This window comes from Pogona vitticeps, chromosome 2 (assembly GCF_051106095.1).
Source record: "Pogona vitticeps strain Pit_001003342236 chromosome 2, PviZW2.1, whole genome shotgun sequence".
In the NCBI taxonomy this organism is placed as follows: Eukaryota; Metazoa; Chordata; class Lepidosauria; order Squamata; family Agamidae; genus Pogona; species Pogona vitticeps.
The window spans coordinates 26,656,179-26,681,110 of record NC_135784.1 but is presented as its reverse complement, the minus strand read 5'-3'; the positions used below and the strand labels follow the sequence as shown (position 1 = coordinate 26,681,110).

Here is a 24,932-nt window from a genome sequence, read left to right as displayed (position 1 = left end):
CAATGGCAAAACAAAACCCCCCAAGGAGTGGTTTAAAAGAGATAAATGGGAATTTTGAATGAGTCTTTCCAAAATCTGCATCGTTCTTCATAGATCTGGCAGAAAGAATCTGAGATTTAAAAGGAATGGTTCCAGACTATTTATGAATGCTTCCAAAATATTCCAAGAAAGCTGAAGAAATGCTTTAAAATGATATTTGTGAAGAGGATTGCATTTGTTGAATAGTTGTGCTTTTGACCCAAGAAGCTCTTGTCACTTGAAACCCACCCAAAGCAAACACAAAAAATAATACTTTAAATAATAATTTTAAAAAACACCTACAGGAGATGATGGGGGCAGGTAGGGGCCCAGAAATCCATGCTTTTTTCTTAATCTGTGTTGTCCAGTAAGGGACAGGATGAGGGTGAACAAGTTGAATCTTATTCCACACAAGACAGAGATGATTCTGACAAGTTAAAAGGTAAACTGGGTTGAATAAGGCTACACTTTGAAAATTCAGATTTACCCTTCAGATGTGCTCCTGGGTTCATATGTAAACCTGGATGCCTAGATTGTGCTGGTAGCCAAGAATGCTATTTCATTCTATTTATCAAGAAGCCTGATCTGATACGAACCTTAGTAACATCATTTTTGAACTACCGAAATCCTATCTATGCAATCTCTATTTGAAAAACTCCAGCAAGTCCAAAAGGCTGCAGTCTTATCTGTTGATGGGAGCCAGAGACTGTCCACTACATTACTGGCTACCAGTTCATTTCTGAGCACAATTCAAATAGCTGGTTTTTGACCAACAAAACTCTATACAGCTTGGATCCAGGTTGTCTGAAGGACTATCTGGCTCTGTATGAGCCTCCACAGAAGAGGCCTTTCTCTGTGTCCCACCATCTTCATATCTGGAAGTTGAGTCACGGCAACTGGACTTCTTTCAACTGTCCCCAGAAAGATTAGGGACACACACTAAAAAGATCACTGTTAATAACCATCATCAACCCATGACAATGCGTGGAGAAGGACTGCAGAAGTGGGATTATCCCTCACCCCCAGTCTTTTGTCCATCTAAGGAGCCTATTCAGACCAGGAGGAAGTGAAATCAACGTGGAGGATCTATCAGGGATGTCTTACCAGTTCTCCTCAGATTGAAGAAACTGCTTGAATGAGTAGTGAAGCATTTCAATTTGACAAGAAAGAGGTCTAGTTGCCATGACTCAACTTCCAGATACCCTCAACTGGGTGACTGAGAATCTTCACAGACACCATCTTCATGATGTGTTTGATGAGGATGAGGGAAATATCCTTCTCTCTAACTGCTTCCTGATATTGGAACTCCTTCTCAAAGGAGGCTAATTTGGCATTCTGGACCTCTTCATGATATGTGTTATTTTGCAGCCACTGTTCTTTTTTTAAATGGTGTAAACTGGTTTTAAATAGTGTCAAATAATGTGGATTATTTTAATATCACATACATTTTAATGTGATAGTTTGTTTAATACCGGTTTAAGATTATAATTTGTTCTGCTTTTTAATTGCACCTGTTTCTAAATCTATTTGGAAGCTGCCTTGGCTCCCACGAGGAGAAGCGCAGATTATAAATGAAAAAAAGAGAGAATTCATTCATTCATTCATTTATATCAAAGGAGACAACAAATGCTTTGCTTTGATTGTATTTCTGCCTTGAGCAAGGGGTTGGACTTGATGGCCTTTTAGGCCCCTTACAACTTCACTTTTCTATGATTCTGTGATATATGCTCATCAAATGGGTGTGTATATAAGAAATGAACATATGGAAAACAACATCAGGACAGAGCATATTTTCCAAAAAAGTGGATTTGTCCACGAAAGCTCACCTTAATATAAAAATCATTCTTCAAGGTGCCGCTACGTTTTTGTCTTTTTTTACTTTTTATTCCTGTTTTGCTTTTACCTATAATGCTTGCACAGATTAACCTGGTTACCCTTTCTACAACTACAGAGTTTATTGAGAGGTTGTTACTAGACTACACAGAATATTTCCTGAGTCCTGATAGATTAAAGCAAATAACGGAGCCCTTCAGAATGCCAAACAAGTTGTAACTTTTGCTATTGTCTATTATGTCCTTCTATCTCAATCGTGCTGAGCCAAACCTCAAATTTCAGCCAGGAGCAAAACAGCAATGAATTATGTAACAGGGTGTCATGACAGAAAGGTCACATTCCCTTTAGAAGAGCGTCCTAACCTTTTACTTTTCACAAGCTCTTAACAGAGCAGCTCTTTCTTTCATAGTGTTTCTTTGAAATATTGTAGAAGTCCGGTATTTGGAGGAGAGTTTTACCAATACCTTGAACTGCCAGAAAAACAAATAATAGGTACTAGATCAAATAAAGCCAAAATTCACTCTAGAAGCAAACATGACAAAACTGGAGCTATCATACTTTAGGCATCTTATGTGGAAACTCTCTAAAAAAGACACTAAGGCTAGGAAAAGTTGAAGGCAGCAGAAAAATAAGAATACCAAATATAAGATGACCCAAATGCAAGGATAGGTGATACCTTTTTTCAGACCACTAAAAAATTAGACAAACAGCAAGCTTTCATGGATGAAATTCACTTCCTCAGGCGAAGCTCAACTCTTTTTAAGAGCAAACTTGAGACCTGGCTCTTTAGGCAGGCTTTCCCTCCTGTCATCACTTGAATTTTTTTCTTTTCCCCATCTTGTGCCACATTACTGTTGTTGTTTTTTACTTTATTATATTGTTTTTATTCCATTTTTTATTGTTAGCCGCCCAGAGTAGACTTCAGTCTAGATGGGCAGGGTATAAATCAAATAAATAAATAAATAAATAAATAAATTTCATAGATAGTGCAGAACAAAAATGTCCAAAAAAATGTCCAAAAATTGAGATTACATATCTGTGAGAGATAATCAGGTCTAGAGATGGGCACGAACTTCGGTTTGGAAGTTCGTGTTGCTTTGTACTTGTGGTACCACATGTTTCCTTCCCCTGCTTCCCCACTTCTGATGGGAGCAAGCTCCTCTCCTCCTCCTCTTCAGCTGTTTCACTAGTCCTAGGCAAGACACAGGTTTGCCTGTCCTGCCTTCTTGTCTGAGTGGGTGAACACCCGAGGGGCAGAGAAGCCTGTTCTGCTGCCAGGGACTGGACAAACAGTCAAAGAGCTGAAAGGAGAGGAGCGTGGCATGGGTAATCCAGTGGGTAATCCAGCCAGGGAGGCAGAGGAAGGGAATGCATCGCACCCGTGGTGCCACGCATACGAACCGACAGGAACCTCCAAACCAAGGTTCATGCTCATCTCAAATTACGCCTTCTTACACGGCTGAGCCTTTAGTGTCTTTTTAGCAAGGTTTGGAATTTTCACACCATGGCACTACCCACTCTTGCATCTGTGTAATATTTGGAACCACATGGCTTTTTCCTTGTTCCTTCTCAAATATAAGATGAGTTGAATCAACAAAGGAAGCTTTAGGTTTAGAGAGCTGAGCGGGTCTGGTGATAGCAGGACCTTTGCAAAGGTTGCTAATTCATAGAGTCTGCATAATCCAGGTGGCAGATAACAACATAACTGTTCCGTTTACATTGCACAATTCCACCCACAAGGAAATATCACCTCACATGACAGAGTCGTAGAAAGCACAGATAAACGCAGTACTTGGGCCAACATAAGTAGATAATATATTGGTGAAAACCAGAGCAATACAGAACAATAAATACAACCACTACTTGTTGCTTTGACTCTGTAGATGTCAGTTTCAGTCTTCTGTTGTACCGCTCTCATAAATGCAAAGAAAGTTGAACAGGTCCCACCTGTGTTGTTCTCCTGTTGAACTTCCACTCTGACCACACTCAGTGTGTGAAGATGGGCAGGAGAAGAAACTGAGAAAATGTTTGTGAGTCAATAAGCCAACCATCCCACTTTGAAACCAGGGCACAGAAGGAAGCAGCAACATGTTGGAATATTTCTAATTAAGGGACAATTCAGCTCTTTGGCTGAGCAGCAGACTGAAGAAATGGGGTAGGGACGAATCAATGAATGCCTGCCTGCATTCACCAGTTCTGACTCATGCCCTACCAAACAGCTGGGGCACCAGCTACCACTAGCCCTGTTAGGATATACAGTACACAGAATGGGCAATTGTGGCAGACTTATGCAGGAGGCAAGTTTCTGCTCCCTACACCCACCACAAGCCATGTCATGCCCAGATATTTGTGCCAAGCAAGCAATAGTGAAAGCAGGCATCCAGTTCCGGTTTTGATTTTGGAGGTCTGCAGGCAATTCGGAGGGCTGCAACCTCTTACACATGAAAACTGATGTTCCCCGCCACTCTTGGAATGAGCAGGGTATTAGGATGATGCCATCTGTCCCACTTCTAGGAAAAGACAGAACCCTAGGAGGAAGAAATAGGATGGGAAGGATGACCTGGGAATTAAAACAACAGAAGCTAGAGGTGGAGAAAAAAGAAGGTTCTCAGAAAGAGGAAGGAAACGTAACAGAAACCGTTAGAACGGGCCTCGTTGAGGAGGCAGAGAGAAGGGAATGGACAAATGCTTACAGACCTTGAACTTCAGATGCAGTTCAAGATAATAATCCCTTCAGTACCTTGTTAGGTACTGACGAGTTTGGATGTGTAACTGAATATTGTCAGTTTTTTTGATGTTCCAGAAATAAATATTGATGGTTCAAATGCAAAGGACGTGTCTGTGGTAGTTGATCCTGAGAGGAAGGAGAAGCCGGGACCGACTGGTGAACCCTTACAGAGGGAAAAGTATTTTTCGCTAAAAAGTTTTTTTTTCCCAGGAGGCTGTATGGTGTGGAGGGTCACAAGAATAGTTTTCAGGGCACATGCACTACCTAACCCCCCAAGCCATATTTTGTCCACACCTTGTATCACTGAGGCAGGGGTATTATTTGGAAGCAGAGGTGCTGCTTATGACAGCCCACGTAACTATAGCCACGGTGAGTAGAGCCCATTGACCATGGTGCCTTCCTGGGCCATCTTTCTGGGAAGGGGCTTGGAGGCGCTCTTCTACAATGCCTTTGGTCCTCTCTAGAGGAGAGAACTCAGCAGGTGGTACCGAGGGAATCCTGTTTAACACCTTGACTGTTGGCTAGTATGGTCCCTCGCATAGGCATCCTTCAGTCTCGAGAGACTATGGTAACATGCTCTGAATTGAGGAGTGTCCTCTCCAGAGCATGAAGCCCGGGTAAGGTAATATGGAGGATAGGCTGTTACCCAAGCAGCAGATTCCCCCTCTCCACATTGCTGAAATGGTCCAATGGAAAGGCAAGAGCCAATACAACTGGTTCCAGCAATGTCGCAGGAGTTGGCAGAACGACACATGCTGCCTTCGGGACTCCAGCTCTGGATTTTGCCTCGAGGCTAACTCCTGAAGCCTTTTCCATCAGTGGATATAGCCACAAAGCAGTGGAGGTTTGAAATCGGAGTTTTCCTTCTCCTAGATGGGCTGCCTTCCATGGCTGACGAGCCCCACCTACCCGGTCCCTCAGGGTTCTGTTTTGTCCCCTACACTATTTAACATCCACATGAAACCATTGGGAGAGGCTGTCTGGAGTTTTTGGATTTGGTGTCAGCAGTATTATACTGTTTACATTACCTAATAGTGGGGAGAGTATGACCACCAAAATGAGGTCTATTATTATTGCGTTTGAAAACTATTTTAGGTTCATGAAAGTTTTCAGCATTTTGGAGGTCCAAGGGATATCTTCTGAAGATGTAAAAATACCACAAAATGAGTTTTGTGGACAATTATTTATGCTCGGAGCTCGTCAATTACCCCAAGGATCCAAAACTTTGATTACATATTTGAATGGACTTTTTACTCAGCACTTCCAGACTTTAGACTTTGATATTTCATGAGTAGGAACACTGGACCGCACACATTTATATTGGAAAACTTTATCATATTATTTACTTGCTTAGTATCAGACAGAACATTGTTAACATATATTGTTTGACGGTTAGATATAATTTGTTGATACGCTTTTGTTGATATTTTTGTACATTATACACTAATGTTCTAAGTTTTGTTTAGCTGCAATACGGAGTTTCCTGTGTTTCCTGGCCATGAAAGCCTTCAATAATACATTTCCTGTGTTTGTTCATCTTCTATTCCGTACTCCCTAGATTTGGATAAGCCTAAATCCATGGAAGTCATTTAAGCTCTAGATCAGTGTCCAATATCAGTAAGGGACTGGATGAGGGTGAATACTATCAACTGAAACTTTATCCATACAAGATGGAGGTGCTCCTAGGCAGCCGGAAGGCAGAAGAGGAAATAGGGATTCAGCCCGTGCTGGGTGGGGTTATATTCCCTCTGAAAACACAAGTGCACGGCTTTGGGGGGAGGGTGCTCCTGATTTTGTCTCTGAACTTGGATGCCCAGGTTTCGGCAGTGTGGAGACTTTCCTCGTAAGAATTTTTAACAAGGTGCATTGAGGGTTAGGAAACCACATTTATACTGGTTATCCGAGACGGTCAATACACAACAGCACATAAGGAGAGTCTAATCAAGGATGTATGCATAGTTATATAAGGAAAACACATAAAAAAGCCATAAATGATTCATTTGACTTCATACTGTATTTGTTTCCAGTCTCTTTCCCAGGATCTAATATATTTCAGGGAGGTCAGAAAAATGTCTTAAGTTTTATCGTTTTACTGGTTTATAATGCTAGAGGCAGAGGAAGGGAAGGTAAATACTGTATGTGTCTTTACGCTTTTCAAACAATGGCTGTCTTCCCATAGTTCATTGGGAGCTACTGTTTTACTATATTGTACATCCAGTGGCTGTATGTATAGTTATGTCTCATTTGTACAATGAAAACTTGTGCTCCAGCTGTGCCCATTCCTGGAGAGGTCTGATCTGGCCCATGGTGACACATGCCTTAGTTGCATCTCAGCTGCATTACTGCATTAACATGCTCTATGTGGGGCTGCCTTTGGGAAGTATTTGGGAACTCGAGTGGGTCCAAAAGGCTGCGGCCAAATTGTTAAGTGGGATTGATGACAGGGAACCTATAACTCCTCTGTTACAGCAGCTCCGCAGGCTGCTGATTTGTTTCCAGGCACAATTCAAAGCGTTGGTTTTCATCTATAAAGCCCTAAATGGCTTGGATCCAAGCTATCTAAAAGACCATCTCTCCCTTTATGAGCCTGCCCGGGTATTAAAGCCATCAGGAGAGACCTTTCTCTAAATCTCACCATCTTCACAGGTGGCTTTGACGGGAACACGGGAGAGGGCCTTCTCTGTGGCGGCTCCCAGACTCCAGAACGTCAGCCACCTTGGGTACTTTCTAAGTAGAAAGGCAGGATAAAAACGTTTTAAATAATATTTAAAGCTCGTTGTAAAGCTAGTGGCTTTAAATCACCCATTAAAATCATAGAATCATAGAGACATTGAATTGGCAGGGGCCTATAAGACCATAGAGTCCAATCCTTTGCTCAAGACAGGAATCCAAATCAAAGCAGATCTGACAGAGGGTTTCCCAATTTTCTCTTGAATGCTTCCAGCGTTGGAGGACTCACACCACCTCCTGAGGTAAATGGTTCGTTCCACTGTTGTACTTATGTAACAGTTAGGGAGTTTTTCCTGCTATTCAGCCGAAATCTGGCTTCCTATAGTTTGAGCCTATTGTTGTGCGTCCTGCTCTCTGGGATATTCAAGAACAGATCCTTCCCCTCCTCTGTATGACTACCTTTTAAGTATTTGAAAAGTGCTATCATATCTTCTTTTCTCAAGGTTATATATGCCCAATTCTTTCAGTCTTTCTTCCTAGGGCTTGTTTTCCAGCCCCCTGATGATCCTTGTTGCCTTCCTCTGAATTTGCTCCATTTTGTTGGCACCCTTCTTCAAGTGTGGTGTCCAGAACTGAACACAGTACTCGACATGAGGCCTAACCAGAATCATAGGGGACTAGTACCTCACAGTATTTGGAGACTATACTTCTGTTACTCCATCCTAAAATTCCCTTTGCCTTTGTTGGCTCACATTCATATTCGGACCGAACACCAATGCACCCTGAAATACTTTGCATTACAGCGGAGGTAGCTTACAACAATAAACGGTACCCTTTCTCTTCCAGTTACTGTTAGGTTTGCAGCTGAGCTGTAAAGGAACAATGTGAGGGTGGATCTTTGACCCTGGAAGCCCTGGATCCACTACCATGCTGCCTGGTATACACTTGCACACCAACTTTCATTTCAGGGCAGAACATGGGAGCCCCACTATATAGTTGGCACCCAAATACAGCACGGTTTGCATGCTCTATATTAAAGTATCGGAAATGCAGAGAGAGAATAAGACCATTAAGCAGCGTCTGAAATATTATTTTTTTTAAAACACATCCTCTAATTCCTCAGGCAGCATGATTACAGTCCCCCAAAATAACTTTTCCAAGCTCTGCCATTAACTCTAGAGTCTAAAAGAATCCAGAGTTGGTGGCTCATAGCAACAACAAAGGAAAACTATGTAAATCTTTATGGCAAGTTACTGCTCATTAATGAGGTGCAGGTTGGGTTCCTGGACGTATAAAAGGCTTGCAACCAGGAAAGCAACCAACACTTTGTTACTGGGTGGCATTTTGGTGCCAAGACTTATGCGGTTTCCCTTATGCAGGCATAAACCAGCAACAGGAGTCTGACCATTTCCCTCTTGCTGGCATTGCCAGTACCAGATTTGCATGCAGTCTAATTAATTAGGTTCCAGTTGGGTGCCTCAGGGAGATCTCTTTAAATACAAAAACCACAAATTAAATTTAATCTTTTTGCCCACTGGCCAGATAGGCAGTAAATAAGTAGAAAAAATGTAAGTAAGTAAGTAAGTAAGTAAGTAAGTAAGTAAGTAAGTAAGTAAGTAAGTAAGTAAGTAAGTAAGTAAGAAAGAAAGAAAGAAAGAAAGAAAGAAAGAAAGTGAGAAAGAAAGAGAGAAAGAAAGAAAGAAAGAAAGAAAGAAAGAAAGAAAGAAAGAAAGAAAGAAAGAAAGAAAGAACGAACGAACGAACGAACGAACGAACTATGGAGCCTCTTAAATGTGACAGATCTTCACACCTCACCACTGGAGTGTTGAAGTGAGATTCAATTGCTGACAAACTCAAATTCTGCATGAAGAATGAGAAGCTCCCTCTTGTCCTTTACCTCAGGCAGCAAAATGCCCTATTCCTGTATTCCCTGACTGGGGAAATGATGCACCCTCGGGAGTTCTGTTGTACAACTCTAAAAGCGGTGGTTTCCAACCTTGGGTCCCCAGATATTTCTGGACTAAAACTCCCAGAAGCCTTCACTACTAGCTGGTGAAAGTAGAACTGTAGGCCAAGAACATTCAGAGCCCCAAGGTTAGAGGCACAGAAGTAGCCTGGATCCAATACATCTGACAGCAACCCTTTAGAGAGGAATTGGTGGTAAATTATCGTCTTAGAACGGCAACATTGGAAGGGACTCAATGGACCATCCAACTGAGCCTCTATCAAGGAAGCACAGTGGGGAATCGAACTCTTGACCTCTGGCTCCAAAGCCAGGTCTCTCACTTTGACTGAGCCATGTCAGAGCAGGTGTTTAGAAGTCAGGATTTCCTGGAATTTGTTTGTGCTTCTACTTTATCTAAGGAAATGCTCCAAGGAGCTGGGGATTTCCCCCTGTGCCACACTAGCTATTTATACAGCAGTGCCAAAGGCAGACCAGCAGACGCAAACGCAGCAGAGTGCCAAGCGGCCTTCCTGTCCCTGCCCTTTTCCAGAGCCCTGTGACCAAGCAGGAGAGGGCCATGCTGCTCCCCAAAGGTCTCCCGTACCTCCTCTGCCTGGGCTTTGTGATCGGATTCCGACCCAACCGTGAATCGGGCAGCCTCCCCCCCGGCGACTTCACGGATGCCGACATCACAGAAATGGGGGTGCTGCGGGCTGTTGCTTCGTACATGGAGAAGAACCCCCTCCCTGGAAAACCTCCCATGAGCCCAGGAGAGCTGGAAAACATGGAGCCGCTGACGGCTACCAGGCTTTTCAAGGCTTATTTCCAAGGTAGGGAGCCAGAAGAGATAGGAGGATGGGGCGGGAAGGGGATGTTTCTTGCTACATGCAACTAGACCTCAGTGTCCTGGATATTCCACATTTCAGCCTTTCCTCCTGCAAGTATTTAGTGGAGCTTGGAAACCTGCTTCTAGACTACAACTCCCCAAAATCCACCACGACCTCAGCAAGCTCCCCTTCCCAATGTTTTTCCAGGCACTGAGGTTGGATCCCATTTTCTTCCCAGAGAAACAGAGAAGGTTGGATGTACCAAACTCATACTCCAACTGGTTGACCCCCCCCCATCTCTGCCATACAGAACGCCTTTCTTAATGGTTCAGGTGGTCATTGTGGCTTCATGTCTTGAGTCTTCTCCCAGAGGACCTCTGCTAAGGCACAAAACATTAAGGGGCTCTTCCAGATGAAGCATTTGTGCTGTCTTAATAATAATAACCACCTTAGAACTGTAGAGCTGGAATGGGTCCCTAGGGATCATCAAGCCCACCCCCTGTCTAGGAGGCCCAGTGGGGAATCGAACTCCCAACCCAGAGACCTAAACCACTGAGCTATCCAGCAGTTTTGTTCTCCTTTGTGCTGGAAGAGCATGGGATTCACCTGGAAATTGTTCGTTTCAAATTTAAGAGTTACGTTCCACACCATTAAAAGCTATTTTTCTTAAGTCTTGTTTACATCGTTCTTTCCCACTCACAGGTGGCATGTACCTGTAGGATCCTCCTCTCTCTATCTCATTTATTTTATTTTATTTTAAATATTTATATGCCACCTTTCTCCTAGGATCCAAAGCAGCTTACAGTGTTAAAAGAAATAAAGTTATCATCTTTTATCTCCTCCCCCACCCGTGACACGTTCAGAGTAGAGATAGGGAAAATCCGTTGGTACTGTACAACGTCAGGTCAACTATGGACCATGGGATCCATTACAAGGAAGTGATCTTCAAGGGAGAAATGTGTTCCTACAGATATCATTGTATTATGACTCCCATCAGCCCTAGTCTAGCTGGGATCTTTAGAAGGGGGGAGGGTTATGGAAGCTACAGCTCAACCATCTTTAGAAGGTCACCCTTCTCAGAACTTTGGGTAGGTGTGTAAGATACTTGGGTTGAGGACCATCTTTAAAACATGTATGATTGCATATTCAGATTTCATGGATTAACTGCAATGCTTTCCCCCTTCTTCCTTGCACAGCGGATGTCTCCCCCAGTCGATTTGTCAAAGCCATTCAGGAAATTATTTCGGGGAATAATCTAGTAGAGGCAGACCACAGCAAAGACAGCAGCTTCTTTTTCTACTGTGAAGAGTTCACCAAAAGTAAGCAAGGAGTTTAGCAGTTAATGATAGGCTAACATGTGAAATGAAAAGAAGAAGAGGAATGGTAAAGTCTAATGATTTTAAAGATGTATGGAATTCGTACTTGGAGTATGTCTTTTCGAAGCGGAAAGGCTATAGTATTTTTTGAGAGGAATGGGGTGGGAAAGGGTACAAATTGATATTATTGGTCACTTGGTCCCAAGGGTGAAGGTGGCACAGGTCGGAAAAGTTCAATGTGTATTGTGTTTGTATTTTGAGTTTTAATTTTGTTATTGGTATTTTTCCTTTGGTTAATTTAATTTAAATCAGGGGTGAGGGAACTTTTTAACCTTTTACCCCCCCCAAAAAAAATTTTTATATACACCGACATTACCCCCTTGATTTGAAAGGAAGGAAATCATACATTATTTAAATTCAAAATCTTATTGAATCTATTCAAAATTACTTTGAAAGCTTCAACTTACTTGAAAACTTCAGGTTTTGGAGAAATGATGTTGCTTCATATTGGATATGAGAGCATCAATATTGGGGCTCTGCTCATCCTCATTACCCCCCAGTATTTTCATTTTTGCCCCATTTGGGGTAATTTACCCCTGTTCCCTGACCACTGATTTTAAATTAAAAAGTAAGCAAGGAGACAGAGGGAGGTGCCCATTGTTGAGGACAGGGATATAAGAAAGCACTTGGCATTAGGTGTGAGGAGGAACTCAGAGATGAATGAAGAGGGATGGCATGTCTCATCCATTTCCAGCTGTTAGCATGTTGCCCCAAAAACATCAGATGGGCCAGTTTTGACAGGTACATGTCCATATACCTGGTGGTGTTGAGCAGAAGGGTTGTAAGTGGGGAGTTCAGAAGGAAACGAAATGTTTAAAAGGACCAGTGGGCTACACTGAGTCTGCGCTAACACAGACAGGCTTGAAAATTACAGTGCTACAGTCTGTGGGAAGGGTGACTCAAGGGCCTGTCTAGGGCCTACCTCTCTAAAGCCGAAAAGAGAAGTCAGCCCTTGGAAGAGGAATGCAGAAACCTGTATAAAGAGATGCTGCTGGTAGAGGCAATGAGGCAAGCCATGAAGCAACTGGGGAGAACTTTGGAGCTGTAGCAATCACAGCCCTCCTGGTCCATAAAAATTGTCTCAATAGAGAGTGAGATGTATGCCATCTCTGGACCTGGCATATATAACTTACTTCTTATTGATTTCCTTCCTTCCATCCTTCCTTCAGTCATCCATTCATTGTATTTTATTTTTATGCTGCCTTTCGCCTCATAGGCGAGCCAAGACAGCTCAGAACAATTAAAACCATACAGTGGTAATGACTTTAAAATGTCATAAAAACTATGCATTAACAAGGACTGGACAGTGTGACAGCCTCCCCTCACGTCACAAGGGAGCTGCCACGTCACACTCACACTCACTTTATTTCACGCTGCCACCAACCATTCCCTCATAAGACTCTTCAGACAAAAGCATGATTTTTAAACTAAAAACTTATGTTTATTGATAATAACAAAAGGAATGGTAAATCACTATAATAATTAAAATAAAAAGCAATCAGTAATAATAAAGTACCCCACACACACACACTCTCTCTCAGACCTTCACTCTAATATATAGCACAGTACTACACAACATATACAAGCCCTAAGTCCCTATCTGACTCACACCTCATTCACTCCCCCTTAAATACCCTAGCTCCACCCTCTTATGTCCCACCTCCCGTCACGCTATTGGCAGATGACAAACAACCATAGCAATGACGGGCAGATGACATCACCGTTACTTTAACAGACAGGATTAAGAAGAATTTTTAAAACATTTTTAAAAAGCAATTAAAATATCTAAATTTCACAAAATAGGACATTCCTTGGACACTGATCACTTAAAAGCCAGCCTGAAAAGAAAAGTCTTTGCCCGGCAACAGAAGATCAAGAGGGAGGGGGCCAACCTGGCCTTCTCGAGGCAGTACATTCTTAGGAACAGCCACCCAGAAGGCCCTCTCTCGTTTCCTCAGCCAAGGAGTTTGGGAGTAGAACTGGTCTTCTGCAGTATAGTTCTCAAAAGCTGCATGAAGATTACACGAGCAAGCGGTGCTCTGGAAGGCCAGCTTTCTCAAGCTTTGCTTCAGTCACTCCTCCATTCAGAACCTGTTAACTCCTCCCCAATCCCAGCAAGAAAACCTATTTCCAGTTCAACCCCAGAAAGGATTTACAAAGCAGAGCTGCCTTACCCAAACTGGCACTCTGAAGATGTGTTAGACTCCATCTCCCAGCCTCCCTGGTCAGCAAAGTCATACTGGCCCAAGGATGATGGGCAGTGTTGGCCAACACATGGGGAGGGCAAGAGGTTGTGGGAGGCTCCCTATGGGAGAAGGACCGAGTTCAGAAGGAGCATTGCCATAGACAAAGCCTCCTTATGTGGTAATTCCACAATATTCAGAATATTAAAGAAGTGTGTTTTGGGGGATGGGGGTCAACGTTATTTGCCAAAAATTAACTTTATCCAAGCTCTAGCATATCTCTGACTGCAGCAGCCTACACCAGACTTTCTTCACTCAGCACTAGAACAAAGTCATTTCCTCTGTTCCAGTGGATCTGGTCCCTAATGCCAGCTTTTCACCTACACAGATGGCAGAATCTTTGAGATTCAATACTGTTTAAGATTGCAGCTGGGCACCCTTTTTTCTCCCGCCCATGCTCCAATCTTAGTTTCAAAAGTAAGACATTCCTGAAAAGGAGGGATCGTTGCCTGTAGTTCAGACTGGAAAACAGAGTATAACTGCTCATGTTTGAAATCAAGAATGTGGGGGGTAACAAGAAACCTTGATTTGAACCTCTTCTTCCCTAATTTCAACTCGCAGGTATTAACCAACTCCGAAACCTGAGGGACTCTGTGCTGTCTGGCCTGAAAGGTTCTGTGAGCTCATCCACCTTGGAGTCGGCGCGCTTAAACACTGGGAAAGTCCTCCATATTCTCCAGAAATTCTACAGCAACACCAACTGGGTTGAAATGGGAAACAGCAAACCCTACGAACATCTGTGTAAGTGATGATGAGAAGGAGACGCCGGGGAGATGCTCTGCCTTGTTCTTGGTTTCCAAACATTTCCTTGAAGGAGAGCAATCCCTTTGTACGTTCTTACCATTTATAACGCCAAGGAGATGTGATTTGCAAATATTAGTCTGCCTGCTTCCTTGTTTGACTTAGCAAGACAGTGTAATTATTGTTACTTGGGTGGGAAGATATACAGTGACATTTGTTTTTCCGGGTTCAGCTATTCACAAGGTTCCCTGGAAAGGAGGGAATTACTACTAAACATGGCAGTAGCTATGCAGTGACAGGGTGCAACGACATTGGAGAGCTGAATCGGAACGATTCGACTTTGCTGCGGGTTGATTAACAGTTTGCATTACATCTGAAATCACAAACAGTGCTCACATGGGGAGGGGTGCAGATTGATTTGGGAGTCGTCATCCCCCATTCTTCATGCTAGTTGTGATGCAATTTACATTCCAGCCCACAACCTCCCTATTCCTTCCTGGTCCCACCTCTGCTGATCCTTCAACCCAGAGGAGTCCCCTACCCTAAGCAAGAGAGAAAGCAGATTCAGGAGGTCAGCTGAGAGCCAAGGAATATGTTGCCCACACAGCACAGTGAGACTTTCTCTAAAGGACAGGGGGAAGCAGCTGAAATCCAACTGAACTGTCTCAAAAATCCCCCAGATGGGATAGGATTCTTATATGTGCAGCCAGGGAATGGTCACGGTAGGGGTTGGTGGATGCGTTGGTTGCATGCCAGGATGCTGGGGGTGCAGAAACGGGGAGAAGAGTTGCAAGTGTCCCCCGATATGGTTCAAAGGGACCCAGAGAGGGGGTATGGGCCAGCGCAAAATGTACCAGGCATTCTTTGCAGACAAGCCAGGTAGAACTTCCTTGGCTCCCACTCAAGCTTCACACTACTACATTTCTGAAAAACGTTTATATAGAAATAGAAAAGTAACATGGAAAAGGTACCTCATAGTCTCAGAACAGAGAACATCAAAAGTTTGAACAGCAGTTTTGTAAAATATTCTCAATTCACAATGATTCCATTTGGGATCACCCCTTTCCCACCACTCATCAGTTACTACCTTCCCTCACTTTCAAGTAATGTGTGCAGGAATCACTGCTTTGTGGTGATATGTAGTTTTAAGCTAATTTAAACTAGTTTATGTCACCAGAGATCAGTAATTTTTCCATGTGTTATTTAAAAGTAAGGGAAAGTAATAACTGATGAGCGGTAGGAAGGGTGTGATCCCAAATGGAATCATTCTGAGTTGTGGATTATTATGCATTTTGCAAATTTACTGCTCATACTTTAGACGTGCTGTATTCTACGAAGTACCTTTTCCACATTATTTTTCAGTTGAAAAGTTTTCTGAAGCTTTAAATGAGAAAGCAACATCAAAGCAAATCTTCTCATGGTGCTTTGCTTTTGCACTCCCCCCAGCACCACACATCACACCCACCCAACATTCCCCTTAAGTTTCTATCCTGCTGTGCAGGTGTGCACAGGGATGGGCAAGGCTTCATTCAAAATGGAAAGTAAACGAGCTGGCTACCGGTTGCCCGGGCACAACCCTGGTGGAGCTCTGGGTGAGCGTGTGGTCGTGCAGCTGAGAGGGAACATTGCACCCAACCTTTTAAAAAAGAGACAAGTGGCTCAGGAGCGGAGAGGCTTTGTAGAAAGAAATGAATGCTGGCACTACAGACACACACACACACGCATACGCACACATCTTCACAACAACATCTGCAGGCGGAAAGCCCAATCAAATCCTCCAATTATGAACAAGTTGCAGCTCTCTAGAGGCAGCAAAGGGAATGGACCAATTTGAATCAGCCTTGTATGTCATGCGGACAATTAAAAAAAATCAAATTCATCCATTTTATCAGCAGAGCAAATCCCATGGTATTTGACCATGTAGTCACCCTCTAAGAAACTAACAATTTACTGCACTTTCATGGTACCCAGAGCTATTTTACTGCCTCATACTGTCTAACAGTAGGGCCAAACCTGAATTTTCATACTGTCTGCTCTACCCATACAACTGCAAGGAAGTTAAAAACATTGACTTCTGTTTAAGGTTAACCACAGCTTGCTGTATCACTCAAACCAACAAAGTCTGGTTGATTTAACTATGATTTGATTAGGAAAAGGCACCTTCAAACCATTGTTTAGGAAGACAGCTTGTTTCAACAAATCCCAATTAAGATTAAACCACAGTTTAGGGCAAGGTTGAGGAACTTTAGCTCTCTCGCCAAAGTCAACCCTCCTGGGTTGCCAATCATACTCTCTGGGATTTCTTAGATGGCAAAGATTCCTCTCATGACTCCATCCTTGGATGGTTTCTCTACTTTAGTAGGGATTTTAACCTATCCAAAAAGGTTGAAATGTTTCTCCCAAGGCTTTGGTAGGATTTTTCCAGGTAACAGTATTTGTTCTGTGATTTGGTCTGGTTTCTGCACTGTTTTGGGATTAAAACTCCCAGAAGCCTTCACCACTAGCTGCGCTGGCTAAGATTTCTGGGAGTTGTAGTTCAAGAACATCTGGGGAGCCAGGGGGTAGGGAATCTTTGTAAACATATGAAATCAGCTGCATTTCTGATCTGAGTGGAATTTAGATGGGTGTCTAAAATGGAACTTTCCCCCTTTCTCTGTGCTCTATAGTAAACCCATCCAGTCGTGCTTTTCCTCTGGCCCCGGCTACTAAGGACACCTGTAAAGACTGCCGAGAACTAAGGTAAGCCCACGATGGGGTCAATCTCCGAAAAAATACAGAGGCATCATTTTTGATTTGTGCACCACCTGTGTGGTGACAACAGGAAAAAAGAAAGCCGGAACGGGAAGTCTCCAAACTCCTGGAGCTCCTAGCAGTCATGAGTCCAGAGGCTACAAAATAACTAGGTTGCATTTGTAAATAAATTACACAGTATATGATTCCCGGGATGGTATCTGTTCAGGCTGCAGGTGAATGATTGCTTGTTTTGAGGGGACCGCTCATTAAAGTCTCCCTGGCTGTGGAAAAATAGAACAGTAGGTGCTTTTCACCTAGCCTTCCCCCTGAAGCCCATTTTCCACAGGTATAGAAATACATGCAAGAAACAATAAGATAATACAATTTTATACAGACTTCTAAAATTTGTACCATCTAACTTAGAACTCTGTTATAAGGTTCTAACCTGTGTGGGTGGCTGGCATCCAGGAAGGTGGATAATGGTTTTCCTGGATGAGAACTATTCATTCATTCATTCATTCATTCATTCATTCATTCATTCATTCATTCATTCATTCATTCATTCATTCATTCATTCATTCATTCATTCCGTTAATATTACTGACAGTTACAATGGCAGAAGTTTGGTTCTTTCTTTGAATACTCCATTTTCTTTAAAAAAAACTTTGAATGGAGAAACTTTGCTTTTCAAGAAGAAGACTAGATGAGGTAGAACTTTCTGATGCTCTAGTTTTTGACAGTTAAGGAGCGCTTGGCCCCATGATTCCAACTGACAGGCAGTGAAACAGGAGTAACCCACAGAGGATGCACGAATCCCTCAGTTGTCTGTTTCTTCTGGTGTTCTCTCACAGAATATAAGGAGGAGAGCGTTGCTGTATCCTCTGACACCAGTTAAATCAATAGATGAAGGATCCGGTAAAAAAAAACCATAGTAAATGTGGAGAAGTTACAAAATTTGAAGTGATCATATTACAAAAGGAAAGTGCAGATGAAAATAAGTTAATGAAACAGAGAGTAGGTAAAGCAGAAGATCAGGAGGATTTACTTTAAACATTTTAATTCCAGCACGCATATAATGCTCCATTTAGTGGAAACCATTATTCCCATAAACCAATAAAATTCAACCAGGTAGATAACCAGGCTAAAAGACTGAATAATGTCAACAAACCTCAGGTGGCACATGGGTCACAGACCAGACTACCTGAGGGGGAGGATATCTTTAAAGGCGTCCTTTAAAAGTGTGGTTTTTGAGAAGTATTTTTAAATGGAGGGGAGGAGGCCTGCCAGATCTCTAAAGGGAGACTAATGTATTCCCAAGTGCGGGGGCCACCACTGAGAAGGCCCAGGTTCTAGTTCAGACCATCCTCATCTCTCTCAGTGTGGCCACTCACAACAATGAGGCCTGGGAGAGAATGGTTAGCACATCTGTGGGATAAACACCCCTTTATGGGAATATGGTCTGGGGGAAGAAATAAGAACCAGGCGTACATGTGGAATATTAGAATACTGAAATCTATGTCAGTAAGGATAAAATAAATTTTAAAAAAATATAAATTAGTTTGGGGATGGTACTTACCTCCAGTGAAACTAAATAAAATAAATCTGAATCATTCTAACAGGCTGGAGAGGATGCCAACAAGTTAAAATAAAGTCCCCTAATAAGAATCATTACAACTTTGGAAGGTGAATGGAAATAAATAGCGGCAACTCCTTCTTGGTGCTAGTGTTTGGTGGGGGGAGCACTATGTGGCGTTGAGGCTTATTAATTGTTTATTTGATGTTTACATGGTTTTGTTTGTTTATGTTGTAAATAAATTACATGTTAAAAGTTCTCTGACACCACGAAGAGCTGCGGCCTTTGCTGCTCCACTTATGGGGTGCGTTACAGGCCTAGTGGATTCGAAGCGGGATGGAGAGTCATACGTATGCTCCTGAGAGAGAGACCCCACCCTGTGTAATCCCAAGGCCATACTGGCTCTCAATTATTTATCAATTTACTGCATTTTAAGGCTAATGTCCAGACAATTATTATGTCCAAAGCAAATCACATCCAAATTGATTCCTTACGATTTGCAGTCCTTAATAATAGGTTATTACCAGGATCCAGTATGTAGTAATGCTAACAGGGCACAGAAAATTCTGCTAGTGTAATTAGACCAAGGCTGAGGTAATTTCTGGAACCACGTTAGGCTGTTCCGGTATTCGCAAAACCATCTAGAAAGCCTCTGCCCCTCTTCCCACTCTAACCAAGCGTTGACCATGGCTTGAGTGTGGGTAGAGCAATAGTTGACTGAAAAGGACAGTGCTCACATGAGGAGGTGCTGGGCACCCATCCGCACCTGTTTTAAAAGGCAAACAGCTCATATAGTCCATGATGGTGCAAACACAGGACCTGAAGTAGAAGCTCCCTATTCATTTTTTGGCTTTCAGTCAGTTCCTAAAGTGTCGTTGGCCAGGATCAACCCTCCTGCTTTTGCAATAGAGTCATCCCATTCCTCAGACTCCAATTTCTCTGTTTAGCACTAAACGGTACTCCTGTGATGACAACTTACTTGCTCTGGACATGCTCACGAGTGGCTACATGTTGACAGGGGCATCCTGTCCGAAGAAACCGAAAGGTAACACTGCTCATCCTGGCAATGGTTATTGGGTCTGTTGTGCTTTTTGATTTTGTTTTGGTTTAATGATTAGAATAAATATCCGCCGAATAGGCCTGGCAGAGAGTCCTAGTAAACAGGCAACTTCAATATGCTGTTCTTAGAATACCTTCATGGAATCATAGAATCATGGAGCTGTAAAGGAGCCTGTAAAGCCATTTGAGTTCAACCCTCTGCTCAAGGCAGGAATCCCAGTCAAAGCAGATCTGGTTGTCCAATTTTCTCTTGAATTCCTCCAGCACTGGAGCACTCATCACCTCCTGAGGTAATTGGTCCCACTGTCATGCTGCTCTAACAGAACATTCCCTCTAACTCTAAGTAAGCGTCCCATTCCATGCGACGGCATTTGCTAGTCCGTGCAAGAAGGCAGTGTTTATTGCATTATTCTGCTGAAGTCAATTTCCCAGAAATGGTGACAACTCTGGCTCATAAATGCACACAGCCTACAAAACTGGTTCCCCACTCCTACTTTCTTCTTCCCTCAGCAAAAACCAGCCCAGCCCAGTACTTAAATCTGTAGTAAAATTGTTAAGATAGAATAAATAATGCCTTCCTATGAAAATCCCTGTCTGGATAGCTCAGGGGTTTAGATCAGGGGTTGCTAACCCCTGGTCCGTGGCCTGGTGCCAGTTCGTGGCCATGGCAGGACCAGGCTGCGGAGAGAGATCTCCCACCCCCCACATGCACTCCACCCACCCACCCCACCTGCACGCATGGGTGTCCCAACCACCAGTGAGCGTGCCCCTCCCCTCTGCGCATGTGCACGAGTGTGCCCCTCCCCTCTGCGAGCACCCTCGCCTCTTTGTACATGCGCGCAATCATGCTCTGCCCCTCTGTGAGCATACTCCACCCCTTTGTGCATGTCCGTGAGCACACTCCACCCCTCTGTGAGTGCCCTCCGCCCCTTTGCGCATGCGCACGAGCGCGCTCTGCTCCTCCACAAGCGTGCCCCGCACACCTGCAAGCGCAGGGGTTGCCCCCACACACGCACAGACCCCACCCCACCCAACTGGTCCACAACTCAGAAAAGGTTGGGGAGCACTGGTTTAGATAACCGGCTGCAAATCCAGAGGTTTGGAGTTCAATTCCCCACCTAAGACAAGAGCCTGCCTGTGTAGCTGTGGGAAATTTCCACAGTCTTAGGCTCCCCAAGAGCATTCTCTTTCTGGAGTACCTTAAGAAGGGTCACCATAAGTCAGAACTGACTTGATGACACATTACTATTATTCATAAACTCCAGGGCCAGTCAAAATTATAAAAACATTGACTGGTATTATATAACATATACAAGTTTTAGTCAAAAACCTAAGTATCTGTGAAATATCGGTGCAGTATGTATGTTCCTAATATTGCCGTTTTTAATAGCTGTGATGGTGGTGTGATTTCTGAGATCTGCAACTGCTTATAGTACTGGGTGAAATTTCTTGATATTGTTCCCAAAGCTCCAGTTATTACGGGGACCACTTAAGTAGGTTTCATCCACAAGTGAGATGTTTCGATGGCCAGGTTTTCTGTACTTTGTTCATTTTTCCAATTCTTTGTTTTCAACTCTGGCATCCCCTGGAATTCCAATGTCAATTATCCAGACCTTTCTTCGTTCTATTACTACCACGTCTGGTATGTTATGTTCAAGGAGTCTGTCCGTTTGGATTCGGAAATCCCACAAGATCATGACTTCCTCATTTTCTGGCACTTTCTCTGCCTGATGTTCCTATGGGTTTTTGGAGGCTGGCGAGTTATATTTTTTGCATAATTACCAGCGCACTAATTTTGCCACTGTATCATGTCTAGCAATATATCTGTGAAGATTCTCAGTCATTCAGGTGAGATTATTTGGAAGTTAAGTCATGGGAACTGGACTTCTTTCTTGTTAGGTTAAAACATTTTGCTACTGATCCAAGTAGCTTTTTCAGTCTAATTCGTTTTGATTCCGATCTATTATTCCAGCTAGTATTGTTGTTGCTATTGTTATTATACTTCTGATCTAAATATCATGTCTGATTTTGTAAACTGTTTGTGCAGTCTTTGGACATTCGCAGATGAGCTGTGTCACAGTTAAATCTTTTTGTTGGCAGAGTCAACATTTGCTGTTAGCACTAATTCCTTGGATCTTAGCTTTCCTCATGTTGGTTTGGAGTGCTTGTTCTTGTGCAGCAAAAATCAAGCCTTTGGTTTCTTTCTTAAGGGCCCCCAGTTTTAGCCATGCCCATGTTAAATGACCATGTTTTCCATCAACATTTCTCAGGTGTTGTCCATGTAGTGGTTTATTTTTACAGCTGTTTAATTTATTTTCAAATTGTTATTTCTTATATCGAGCCTTTGTTTCTGTTGTTTTCAAAATATTCTTCATTTTCACTACCTTAAGTAAGATTTCCTCTGCTTGTACTGATATTTGTACATTTAGGCTTCTTTTTTCCTCCTGTACTACCTGCTGTGTTTGCAGTAATCCATGGCCTCCAATTTTTCGTGATAAATATAATCTGTCCACATAACTTTTCGAATGTAGTGCGTGATGTACGTTCATTAGTTTCTATATTTTCCAATCTAATTCTTCTAATTCATTTTGAATCCAATCAATTATTCCAGCTCAGAATTGCTGTTGTTTTTGTTCTTAGATTTCTGGTCTAAATCCAGTAACCAGAATCTGTCAGGTCTGCTTTGATTTGGATTCCTGCACTGAGCAGGTGGTTGGACTCAATGGCCTTATAGGTCCCTTCCAACTCAATTGTTCTATGATTCTGTGATTTGTTTGCTGGATCCACTTGCACAGCAATCTATTGTGCAAGAGAATCAGTATTTCCAAATCTTGTACAAGGAGGCATCCAGCATGTCCTTCCACAAATTTATGCTTGTGGAAAGAAGCTCTGTTCTTCCCAGTGGCATCATCCTTGCTTCCATAACAGCAAGAAAGAGACCACATGGAACGACTGCTCTGTGTATTAATATAAATTTAGGGATGCGAGAAAAGTTATATTTATTCCATTTAAGCTTTCTTTGGGCTACACACTTCCCTTATTATACACATTTTGACATTTTTTTGGTCACGTACATGAGGGTTGGAAACGGAGATGAGCACCGCCCCCTAGAGTTGGACACGACTGGAAAAATTGTCAAGGGGAACCTTTACCTTTAATGAAGGATGTAGATCTCCCCCTCCTGTCCTTTTTCTGGGAGGAAGTTTTTCAATTTTTTAAATTTAATTTTTTTCCAAAAGCCGTAGCACATCAGCACTGCTATAGAGTTTTTGTAAAAAATAAAAAACTCTTTTAAAAAACCCTTAGTTTCTTCTTTCTTCCCCCTCCACAGAGAAAGTTTTCATCTTCCCAATATCATTAAGTGCCTTAAGCAGACCACTTAAGCCGTCTGCTTGTTTCAAACTAAACCAAAACGGCGTGATCCTACCTGCGTGCACACACACAAAAACAGGAGGTCCTGACAGGGACGCAAAAAGGTATGGATAGGCATCAGGAACGGGCTGGTTCATGATGGCACATACATTGCATGGTTGCCAGGAAAATGAGTGAGCCAGCCTGTCACCAAAGTGGGACAAACAGTGGGGCAAATCCCACATCTATTTGCACCCTGTCATAACCAAAGGGGGTGCAAGCTAGGAGTTATAGACCAACAATATAGTGAAGATTAGATGTGCCTTTTCTTACTTTAACAATTGATGTACAGCATCTCTCTTAAAAGGTACATTTGGGGGGCATACCTTTAGAGCTAAGAGATGCACCATAAAATTTAGAGAAGTAAGGAAACCAGAAGATAATTGGATTATCCTCCACACGTTAGCCTGGGAAGTGCAAAATTGGTTGATTCAACTGAAAAACCCAGACCAAACAAAATTATCCTGACCTCTACTATTCACATATTTTTTATTATGTAATGTTGAGTCACATCTGATCTATGACAATCTTAATAGGGTTTTCAAGGTATGTAAGATACAGTGGTGCCTCACAAGACGAATGCCTCGCAGGACGAAAAACTCACAAGACAATTGGTTTTTGCTATCGCTATGGTGCCTCACCTAGCGGTTCGAAATTTATTTATTTATTTATTTATTTATTTATTTATTTATTTGATTTTTACCCCGCCCCTCTAGACCATGCAAGTAGATAAATAGGGACCACCTCGGTGGGAAGGTAACAGTGTTCCGTGTTTAAGTCACACTGGCCATGTGACCACGGAAGATTGTCTTCAGAAAAAAACGCTGGCTCTATGGCTTTGAAAGGGGGATGAGCACCGCCCCCTAGTGTCGAATACGACTGGACAAAAATTGTCAAGGGGAACCTTTACCTTTACCTTTACCTTATGGTGCCTCACAAGACGGTTTCTTCGATGGCCATACTTTGCAAGATGGGTTTTTCCCCCCAAGACCGATGCCTTGCAAGGCGATTTTTTCACAAGACAGCGCTTCTCGCGGAAAGAATTACATTCGTCTTGCGATGCACCACTGTATTTACGGGGCGCTTTTATCATTGCCCTTCCCAAGTGAGTTTCCGTGGTTGAACAGGGATCAGAATCTAAAATTCCTGATCTGTCACTCTAACCACTACACCACACTGCCTCCCACACCACACTGGCTCTCAGATCATACTTACACTCCCAAAAATTACCTTTATGGACAGCTATGAGTGTTCTGTCCCATTGGAATCCTCAAGCTTTCCACATCCCGAAACGATCTGAAGAAATGTTGTGTTCCTCCTCCAATTTTGTAGTACAAGAAAAAGAGAACAATAAAGATGAGGACAATGGAGGAAAAAGCAAGAGTTATCACAAATTTATCCTGAGAAGCAGCAGCTTCCCTAAGAATAATTAGTGGGTCAGGACATTGGGAAAGAGCTTTCTGATAGGAATGGAAGACAACTTTATTGAGTTTGCATTTCGACACGAATTCACCACAGTTGTCCCACCCCAGAGGTTCTTGGACTACAATTCCCAGAAATCCTGGTCAGCACAACTAGTGGTGGAGGCTTCTGGGAATTTTAGTCCAAGAATATCCGGGGACTCAAGGTTGGGCACCAATGATTTATGTTAATAATTACTGTATTCTAGTCTGAGTAATCCAGTATCATTCCTATACAATTATTCAATTGTATTTTAATTAGCATATAGCTTACTTGTTTTTCAGTGTGCGACTTGTGTTTTTAATTCTATTTTT

The 24,932-nt window shown here is 42.7% G+C and overlaps 1 protein-coding gene across 1 annotated transcript in view; it reads left to right on the top strand.

Moving 5' to 3' along the window:
* Positions 1-9,670: 9,670 nt before the first annotated feature.
* Positions 9,671-24,932, top strand: part of LOC110088706 (von Willebrand factor A domain-containing protein 7) — a 48,384-nt gene continuing 33,122 nt past the window's right edge. The window contains exons 1-5 of the mRNA XM_078388636.1: positions 9,671-10,024; positions 11,218-11,340; positions 14,202-14,381; positions 17,048-17,120; positions 19,635-19,732. Coding sequence (XP_078244762.1) covers positions 9,772-10,024; positions 11,218-11,340; positions 14,202-14,381; positions 17,048-17,120; positions 19,635-19,732 — 727 coding nt within the window. The 5' untranslated portion in view covers positions 9,671-9,771. The remainder of the gene's footprint in view (positions 10,025-11,217; positions 11,341-14,201; positions 14,382-17,047; positions 17,121-19,634; positions 19,733-24,932) is intronic.